The 10,836-nt window shown below is 39.6% G+C and overlaps 2 protein-coding genes and 1 long non-coding RNA gene across 3 annotated transcripts; all 3 read right to left on the bottom strand.

Annotated features, from left to right (window-relative positions):
• Positions 1-518: 518 nt before the first annotated feature.
• On the bottom strand, positions 519-2,492 carry LOC145303288 (uncharacterized). The gene has a single exon (XM_080144698.1). It carries the CDS (start codon positions 2,490-2,492, stop codon positions 519-521), a length of 1,974 nt encoding a protein of 657 aa, XP_080000824.1.
• Positions 2,493-2,537: 45 nt separating this feature from the next.
• LOC145303271 (uncharacterized) lies at positions 2,538-4,535 on the bottom strand. Its single transcript, XM_080144697.1, has one exon. It carries the CDS (start codon positions 4,533-4,535, stop codon positions 2,538-2,540), a length of 1,998 nt encoding a protein of 665 aa, XP_080000823.1.
• A 1,929-nt stretch (positions 4,536-6,464) lies between these two features.
• LOC145241406 (uncharacterized) lies at positions 6,465-7,622 on the bottom strand. Its single transcript, XR_013862554.1, has 2 exons — positions 7,237-7,622; positions 6,465-7,125 (listed from the first exon to the last, which is right to left on the bottom strand). It is a non-coding gene; the product is annotated as an uncharacterized LOC145241406 (long non-coding RNA).
• Positions 7,623-10,836: the final 3,214 nt, after the last annotated feature.

Below are 10,836 nucleotides of genomic sequence, written 5' to 3'. Positions count from 1 at the left end.
TGCTTTCCTCGTGTAACTGCCGACCACTTCAAGGAAAAGAAAACGCCTCGACTGATGTTAATAAATTTATTGAACACCGTGAAAACTGAAAAGGAAAATATAGTATTGAACAAATGAAACAAAATGAATACATTTCAATATCAAATTGACAAGGAAATTTAGTGAGTTCTTGGAATGAAGTGAGAGTGTCACATACCATGTTGTCTCTCCGGGGTCGGCAGTCAAAAGGGGTCTGAAGTAGTTTTTTGCACCTTTCCCCACTACCGCCTGAGTCCGCAGTAAATAAGGGGACGGCAACAATTGGTCAATAAAGGATTGGAGAAGGGGCTATTAGCGGCAGCTACACTCCCACCAAATTGCCATCGAATATTGATGAGCCGTTACTGAACGATGACAATTTTATTACAATATCAATATAATTGCTACTCTTTTACTATATTCATTGTATTTATGTATCGTTATTCTCTACTAGCACAACTAACTTATGGATTGGACGATCAATGCAGCTTTCAGCAGATTCAACTTTTTGACCCATCTTGACCCAGTTGGAGTTTAACTTTACGCACCAAACCGTCTTTGTCCTTTGCTGCCTCCACCACCTTAGCCATTTTCCATTCATTCCGAGGGAGATTATCTTCCTTTATGAGTACAATGTCTCCAATTTTTATATTTCTTCTGATTGCATGCCATCGTTGTCTGGTGCTTATGTTAGCCAGGTATTCTTTACGCCATCGGTTCCAGAACTGTTCAACGAGGTACTGAACTCGGCGCCATCTCTTCCTAGCATACAAGTCTTCCTTTAAGAAATTACCAGGTGGTGGAAGTGGTTTAGTTGTCTTCATTTGTATTAAATGGTTTGGTGTTAGGGGTTCGAGACTCTTAGGGTCATTAATTGTGTCTACTGTGAGTGGACGACTGTTCACTATTGCCATTGCTTCATACAGAAATGTTCTTAGGGTGAAATCATCCAGTCTACCCGTGGCTGAAGCTAATACAGTGCTCATTACGCCTTTTACTGTGCGTATTTGGCGCTCCCATACACCACCCATATGGCTAGCCCCAGGCACGTTCATCCTGAAGTCGCATTGCTTCTCAGCGAGAAACCTTGCTACTCTGTCGTGATCCAATTCTGCGATGCCCTTTTCAAGCTGACACTTTCCGCCTACAAAATTGGTTCCTTGGTCGCATCGTATTTGTCTTACTGCACCTCTCAGGGCTATAAAACATCTCAATGCGTTTAGAAAGGCATCAGTAGAGAGGTCCTCGAGCATTTCTAGATGGACGGCTCTGGAACTAAGACATGTGAACAGGAGGCCATACCTCTTTATGTCCTTCCGACCGTGTTTTGTGTAAAAGGGTCCAAAACAGTCCATTCCTATGTACAAGAATGGTGGATGTGGTTCAACTCTTTCAACTGGGAGATCTGCCATGCGTTGTCCTTCCAATGGTCTGCGCATTCTTCGGCAAATCACACAGTTCTTAACATATCTTTCCACTTTCTTGCTGACACCGATAATCCAATAGCCATTGGCCCGGATTTCATTTAGGGTCATTCCCCGACCTTGATGCTGTGTTTTCTTATGACAGAAATCGATGATTAGGCGAGTCACCAAGCTCTCTTTTGGCAATATTATTGGGTGTCTTGGCTCGGTAGATGTGGATTCCTTCAAACGCCCTCCCACTCTAAGAAGGCCGTCCTTCATGATAGGGTCAAGTGGGTAAAGCCCACTTTTTTTTGTTAACTGATTGGGATTTTTGTTGAGTACCCCAAACTCTTCTTCCCACGCTTCCCTTTGTGCTATGCTGATGAGTGCAAAGGAAGCTAATTCTCTTTCTCTTACACTAATGCAACCTGATAGGGATTTATTTGCCAGGCGTTTTATTCGAGCAACAACATTTAGTAGCCTGTTCCAATTTGTCAACCTGGAGAATCTGTCAAGAAAATTCTTTGTTTCAGTGAGCATGGTTTTCAGAACCCTCACTTCCGGATCTCCAATGATGGGTTCAGGACATTGTTTAATGGTGATTATCTCGCGGTCCCATAAGAATTCTGGTCCCGTAAACCAATTTGAATTAATCAGCTCTCCCACCGTTAGTCCTCTGGATGCATGATCTGCAGGGTTTTGTTTTGTATCAACGTATGACCACTGGTTAGGATCAGTACTATCTCTTATTCTCTGGACTCTGTTGGCAACAAAGACATGAGATCGTCTGGCATCATTTTTTATATAACCCAGAACAACTTGTGAATCCGTCCAGAAGTACTCTTTGTCTACCTTTATGTCTAGTTCTTCCTTCAGAAAGTTACTTATTGTTGCAGAGACTGTAGCAGCAACTAGTTCGAGACGAGGCACAGTAACAACTTTGATGGGTGCTACTCTGGCTTTACCCATAACTAATGTACAATGCACCTTCTTTGTTGAGACAATTCGCAAATAAGTACATTGGCCATATCCAGTGGCACTAGCGTCAGAAAAATGGTGTAGCTCCATTTTTTCAATGGAGCCGATGTTGTCTGGAATGAAACATCTTTGTATTTAGACTAGTTTGAGGTTGTCTACGTCCTTAATCCATGACTCCCACCTTGGTTTTAGTTCAGAAGGGAGATGTTCGTCCCAACCAACTCCTTGTTTGCACATCTCTTGCAGCACTCTCTTCCCGGCTAGAAGAAAGGGTGCGATAAATCCCAATGGATCATACACACTGGCCACTGTTGACAGAATTCCACGTCGGGTAGCTGCTCCTGGGTTAAGGGTGACATTGAAAGCAAATGTGTCCATGACTGTGTTCCACTTAACACCCAGTACACTTTGAGTTGGAACGATGTTGTAATTTAGGTCCACTTCTTTTGTTGTCGTGTCGGGTTTGCCTTCCAAAATTGCATCTAAGAGTCCCTTCTTGTTCGACACGAATTTGTGTAAATGTAGTTGACCCTTAGCGCAGATTTCGTTTGCCTCTCTAATCAGCTGTCTTGCCTCCTCTTCTGTCTCAACACTGATAAGCCCGTCGTCCACGTAAAAGTTCCTTTGGATAAAGGCTGCAGTGAGGGGATATTTCTCTTGATACTTGTTAGCCAAGTGTTTAAAACCATAATTCGCACAACCGGGAGAAGAAGATGCCCCAAAAATGTGGACTCGCATACGATATTCCCTGGGCTCAGTCCTTGTATCTCCATCCTTCCACCAGAGGAATCTGAGAAAGTCTCTGTCTCCGGGATTGACGTGAAAGCGATGGAACATGCTTTCTACATCACATGTAAGAGCGATGCAATGTTCCCGAAACCTGCACAGCACTCCAGGTAGAGCCTTGATTAAATCAGGTCCTGTCAGGAGGTGGTCGTTTAGTGAGGTATTCCTGAATTTAGCAGAACAGTCAAACACAACTCTAATTTTTCCAGGTTTTCTAGGATGATACACTCCATGGTGAGGAATATACCATGTGCTGCCATCATTGGATGCATCATAAACTTCTTCTGCATCACCTGCTTCAATAATTTTCTCCATAAATTTGATGTAGTCACTTTCAAATTGTGGATATTTTCTAAATTTGGTTTTGAGGTGTTTGAGACGAACTTCGGCTAGATGCTTATTTTTCGGAAGATGGGGACGTGCACGAAAAGGCAAGGGCATTTCTATATGTCCCTCGTTATTATGTTGAATCTCCTTGCTTAATATTTCAAGAAATTTTATATCTTCCTGAGAAACAGTTCTTTCTTTGGAATTTATATTGCAGAAGTCCATCTCCAAGGCTCTGATTATTGAGGTAGGTCTGATGGGCGGGATTTCTTTGGAGAAGGTTCGATGACAATACCCCACCGGGTTTCCTGGGCCACTCAAATGTGATGTCGGTCCTACTATACACCACCCAAGATCTGTCCTGACAGCAAACGGATCATTATCTTTACCTGCAATCACCTTCCTAGGTTTTAAGGCTGCTGCGCAGTCATACCCTATTAGCAGTCCAATAGGACAGTCTAACTCTTCCGGCATTTCTTTTGCTATATTAACGAGGTGTTTCCATGCTTCAGCAGTTTTACATGTAGGGATGCTATTTCTTTCCAGAGGAATGTATTCTCGCGTGTAGGTAGGAGGTAGCTCTATTTTCTTTTGTGAGAAATACCCTCTCACTTTTAGACCTGAAATGCGTTGGCACTTTTCAATTGTGTTTTGGCTGGCTATTGTTGACAGCTTCAACCGAACAGGTTCTGAGTCTGCTTTAATTATTTCACAAACATCTCGATTGATGAATGTGTTGCTACTCTGTGTATCCAATAAGGCATACACTAGTACTTCCGGACTTGCTGGATCTGTGCATGAGAGCCAAACTGGTATTATCATGGATGTGTGATTGCTGTTGCTTGCCTTTTTGCAATATAGGCTTGTAGCACCACTATTTTCCCTGGTTATTTCGACTTCTTTCGACCTGGGCTTGTCTTCATGAAGTGGTGTGGGATGGGCCAATCTGCAAATGTTGCAAGTAACTTTCTTCTTACAATCTTTTGCAAAATGTCCCACCCTGAGACAACTAAGGCACATGTTTTTGGTCAGGATGAAACTCCTTCTCTGGTCAAGTGATAGAGCCCGAAACTCCTCGCATTTGTATATGAAGTGGGCGTGCCCTTAGAAGTGGCACCGCATAGGCTGTGATGTAGCAATCTCTGGACCATTCGGTTTAGGTTTATCTTGACCTTCCTTGATTTTGGGGTCCCTTCCTTTGGGTGAGATTGTTGATGTTGCTAGTGCACTAGCATGCAACCGAGTTTGTGTTCTTTCCGAGCTCCTTTCAGTTTGATTTAAAGCATGAAGGGAGGAATTTGGATTGCATGCTATTCGTGCTTCCTCCGACACAAAATCATAAAATTCCTTAAAGCTTGGGTATGGCATGTTCTTATCTAAGGCCCTAGTGACATACCTATTCCAACGGTCTGTGACCCAACCAGGAAGTTTACGAAGTAGCTTTTCATTTTCTTCGCAGTCGTTCAGTACCTGCAGACCGGATATGTGTGGCATTGCACTGCTGCATGTTATAAGGAAGTCGCTGAAGTCCCTGAGCTTGAAGGATTCCCTAGGTCCGATTCTTGGCCACCCTTTGAGCTTTTCTCTAAACGCTCTTTGGATGACAAAGGGATGCCCATAGCGCTTCTGTAAAATATCCCAAGCTTGAGTATATGCCTCTTCATCTGTCCGATAGAACATACCCTGTAATGCTGAAAAAGTTTCACCGCCCACATATTTTTTTAAATAGAATAATTTATGTGCTGAGCTCTTACAGCTCTCTTCTATCAATGATTTGAAGGTGGTGCTCCATTCAACAAATTCAAGTGGATCTCCTTTAAAAACGGATGGTTCTGGTGTGGGGAGTTTGGATATCAGTAAAGACTCCCTTAATACCTTAACAAGTGCATCCTCTCTTTCAATTTTGGGTGTGATTGGGCCACAGGCTGTCTGGAGGGTCTTACTTCTGGTTCTACTGAGGATAGATTCGTCTACCTGCAAAGCATCTTCCCCTTTGGACTTCTCCAGTATATTGCTGCCATCTGCTTCCGCATAAGCGTTGTACTCTGCCGCAATTATTTCCAGGTCCCTTTGGTTTTCAAGCTCTCTGAGGGTTTCCTTTAATTTGGAAATTTCCTGATTTCGCTGGATTTCCACTTGCTTAGAAGCCAGGCGTGCAGCTGCCTCAGCCTTTCTCAGCGATATTTGTGAACTTTGGCCAGAGCTTCGACTCAGTCTGGAAACAGTGGAGCCATAAACTTACCTAGCATCTTTTCTCTGTAACAAGTTCGAGAGAGATATTTTAACTCCAGCAGGATCGAACACTTCTTCCGAATACCGTTCCTCAAGAAGTGATATTACTTCAGAGGTTACCGAAGTACATGTGTCCATTTTCCTTCTTATGTCTGGAAGTGGTGTAGTTAATTTTCGTACACCTTCATAGGCTTGTTCCACTGTTCTCCTGTTTTCTTCTAAAATCTGGGTGAAATTCTCTAATTGCTGCATTGAGCACTCTGATTTGAGCTTTATCCTGACAAAGCTCACATCGTCCTTAAACCTAGAATAAACATTGATAAACTCCCTTTCTTTCTTAGTTGTTTCCTCTCTTTGGAAATCCATTTTTTCTGTCTGGTATCTTTGTCGTCCAGACCGCCTTACTTCTTGAGATTGTGTCTCCTGGGGATCTGCATTATTGACTTCAGACAGCTTTGAATGTTCCATATTAGAGTTGAGGGGAGTTTAGATGTTGAATGGTTAAAGGGAGAAAACTCACTAATTATTGAAATTAATAAGTGACAAGTGTGCGTCGGTTGATGAAGTCAATCCTTCTAGATTGGGACACACTTTTTTTTTTTTTTTTTTTTTTTTAAACAGGAAGGAAGGAACGACTATGCCAGACTATATAATGATAATCATGGACACAAATATGTCCATATATTTGTTGTTTGCACCCGACGTTGTTATTTATTATTTTTTATTTTATTTTTTTTTTATTTATTTTTTTTTTTTTTTTACGTGAAATGAAACCTTTTACGTTTTGACATAACGTTGGCCGTTTGTTCTTTGTCTTGTATTTTCGTTTACAAAACACCGCCGTGTTAACGTCGACGTTGTTGTTATTATTATTTATTTATTAATTATTATTATTATTATTTATTTATTTATTTTTTTATTTTATTTTTTTTTTTTTTACATGAAATTAAGATTTTACGTTTTGACATAACGCGTCATGTTTTGTTTTGTTTTATATATATACAATATCGACTACCATGCCAGGCTGTACGTTGATAACCAAACACGCCTTTTTTTTATATATATATATTTTTATAATATAAACAATGAGAACCACAGCGCGCCGAATATACACTATATACATTTTCTACAAAGTTCCGTTAATATTTTGACGCGGCGTCAACCACGTGTAAATTTTTTTGTTTGTTGTTTTTTTTTTTGTTTTTTTTTTAATTATGACATTGGATAAACAAATATAATTGTGGCAATTATAGCCTAGAAAATTGCATTTTCTGACCTGTAGATCCACGAAAGCATGTTTTCACTGTAACTGCCGACCACTTCAAGGAAAAGAAAACGCCTCGACTGATGTTAATAAATTTATTGAACACCGTGAAAACTGAAAAGGAAAATATAGTATTGAACAAATGAAACAAAATGAATACATTTCAATATCAAATTAACAAGGAAATTCAGTGAGTTTTTGGAATGAAGTGAGAGTGTCACATACCATGTTGTCTCTCCGGGGTCGGCAGTCAAAAGGGGTCTGAAGTAGTTTTTTGCCCCTTTCCCCACTACCGCCTGAGTCCGCAGTAAATAAGGGGACGGCAACAATTGGTCAATAAAGGATTGGAGAAGGGGCTATTAGCGGCAGCTACACCTCGCCTTCTGACTGGATACTTCGTACTTGAAGATATGTTTTATGAGGAGAACATACAATTATCTACTAAATACATACCTATCCCATCTAATGATACCTTTGTGGCTAGTTTGATTGGAAGTGTTAACGTATTCGTGAGGAATATAAGATAGAAGGCTTATCACTTTGACAAACATCATGCCAAGAAAAAGCTTCCATTTGATAAACAATCCCATGACGAGGAAAATTTTACCCCAAGGAAGCTGAAGCACAGAGAAATGCGGCTAAATTCTACAAATTAAAAACATACATGAACCCTTAAAAAAAAAACAAGCACACACAAAGCTTTGAAGAGGACTTGGTTAACCTAATTAAATATATTAAATTTAAACGCAACAAAAAATACCTAAGCCAAACCCTTAAAAAAATATTCCCTTAATCTATAGTAAAAAAGGCCATCCGAATAAATGAATAGTTCCGGCATTCAAAACCATTTCAATGGTTTACTTCTACTTGTGCAGCTGCCATCGGGCAAAGGAGGCATGCGTACCGCAGATTTAACCGACATAAGTCCAGTTCAAACAGACAGAAGTATATACAAGCCAGAAATAACTAAGAAAAAAAAAATAGCGACAGATAAGAGAGAATTTACTAAAACCACCAAAAAACGCATCGAAGCACAGAAATTAGGAACCTGTGACTTCTAGAAACTCTACAACAGTGTAGTAAATAATGGGCAATCAACAATTGCCCCATTATCAAACAATCATGAGGTTGTTTGTCCAGCAACTGAGAAGGCTAACATGCTTGCTAGTCGGTTTGCCTCCAACTCCACACTGGACCATGCTAACCACACCCTCCCTGACTTTCCTTTGCGGACGGACGCCACGCCAGACGATCTGAAAATCACCCCTTCTCAGGTGCATGCTATCATAAAAAACCTTGATACTTCAAAAGCATGTGGACCTGATCTCATCCCCGCTGTGCTATTTAAAAATGCTCCGCCGAAGTAGCTCCTGTTCTCTCCAAACTTTATAACAAATGTCTTAATGAATCTTGCTTTCCTGCCTGCTGGAAAACTGCTTCTGCGGTACCAGTATTCAATAATTCTGGCGAAAGATCTGACCCAGTAAATTACCGCCCCATTAGCCTCCTCCCACTTTTTGCCAAAATATTTGAGTCCATAATTAAGCACGCTTTAGTCATCACCTTACAGATGATAAACTTCTGACCAACAATATGGATTTAGGCAAGCCCGTTCCACGGCAGACATCCTAACTATAATCTCTGAACGTATATACCATTCACTGGACAAAGCAGGGAGGGTAGAGCGGTAGCTCTAGATATATATATAAGGCTTTTGATATGAGGCATGAGGGTCTTCTCAGGAAAATCAGATCATACGGTATCACTGGAAGAATACTTAACATAATTAGATCCTTCTTAGATAAGAGAAAAATCCAGGTTATCCTCGATGATCGTACATCTAAACAATATGATATAAATGTGGAAGTGCCTCAGGGGTCTATCCTTTGACCTCTATTCCTCCTAATATTCATAAATGACCTCCCTGATAAAATTGTCTCTGAGATAGGTGATGCTGATGACACCACGCGCTCTATAACAGACATGACAGGAAAACAATTGAATACATATCTAAAGAAATGGCAGAAACACTAGAGGACGACCTCCAATCTGTACTGGAATGGGGACAAAAATGGATGGTCACATTCAATGCTGCCAAGACTAAATTTGTTTCCTTCAATAACTACAAGAAACCTTCTCAACAACCAATAGCAATGGCCAACAACTCTTTATCTGAAAGTACATCTTTTTTTTAACTCCTCGGCCTGACGTTCACAGGAAACATGAGTTGAAACAATTACATTGAGAACATTGCCAGGACCGCTGCAAAAAAGGTAGGTTCTCTCTACCGTGCTAGAAAGCTACTAACGCCCGAAAGTATCCTGTACCTCTATAAGGCCACCATTCGCCCATGTATAGAGTATTGTTATTATATTTGGGCTCTCGCTCCTAGACAAGGTTCAAAAGAGAGTCGCCAACCTGATATGTACTGAACTGTTATCTAAGCCTCTGTCCTATCGACGAAATGTTGCATCCCTCTGCCTGTTCTACAAGTACTTTAACGGTGAATGTTCCGACGAACTGCAAGCTCTTTTGCCCCTCGACATAAATACCCCTGACAAACCTGATAAACAGCAAAATCCCACCCCTTCACAGTTGAGATCCCTAGATGTAAGAGAGCCTTCTACTCCAGTAGTTTCTTCCCCAGAACCGCTAGACTGGAATTCCCTTCCGGGTTCCTGCTTCCTCAACTGTACTGACATGCAGAAGTTCGAGTGTAACGTGAACCGACATCTTGCTGCCTACCTCCCCATTCAGTACCCCTGTAGCTTATGTCCCTGATAGTCGCACCTTACATCAAATGGTCAATGTGCCTTGTTTGGGGTGAAAATGTAATAAAAAATGTAAAACTAGAAACGTCTATACTATGGATCATATACAATATAAAAATCATATACAATATAAAAATCATATACAATATAAAAATCATATACAATATAAAAATCTCCTATATAAGGAACATAATAAAAATTATAAAACTACGAATAGATCTAACCTACACAGAATAAATAAAGAAGTAAAAAATAAAAATTATAAAACTATGAATAGATCTAACCTACACAGAATAAATAAAGAAGTAAAAAATAAAAATTATAAAACTACGAATAGATCTAACCTACACAGAATAAATAAAGAAGTAAAAAAATATCGTAACTAAATTAATAAACAAATACACTGGAACAACAGTACCAGGTACCCCAAGATTTTCTTTAAAAGATCATAAAGAGGATTTTAATAATAATCCTTCAGACTCATTTGAGATGATGAAGGTCCCTTTTCTTTTGAAAAAGAGATGTTATCTTGAAGTATTAAGACCTCCACCATCCCGGTTATATCAAACAGTAAGTTCATATTTACTTATTTGTATTGTGATTATCTTGAAAACTACCTCGAAATTAAATAATAAAACATTCTTTCCTTGTCCATTTTTGTTCATACCTCATGTGATTACAACAGCCGGTTCCATGCATTACTATAGCCTTCTTATACTCTTCCATATCTGTTTACCAGCAATGCTTTAAGCAAACTACCTTTATATATATATATATATATATATATATATATATATATATATATATATATATATATATATATATATATATATAGGGTGTCCACAAAGTCTGGCTGCATAATCTACACGGTGCCCACAAAGTCTGGCTGCATAATCTACAGGGTGTCCACAAAGTCTGGCTACATAATGTAGCCAGACTTTGTGGACACCTTATATATATATATATATATATATATATATATATATATATATATATATATATATATATATATATATTCATAATCTACATTTATTCACTTATCGCAACTCATAAC

The sequence above is a fragment of the Euprymna scolopes genome, chromosome 2, assembly GCF_053919585.1.
Source record: "Euprymna scolopes isolate OS-2025 chromosome 2, ASM5391958v1, whole genome shotgun sequence".
NCBI lineage: Eukaryota > Metazoa > Mollusca > Cephalopoda > Sepiida > Sepiolidae > Euprymna > Euprymna scolopes.
This window is presented reverse-complemented; position numbering and strand designations above follow the sequence as displayed.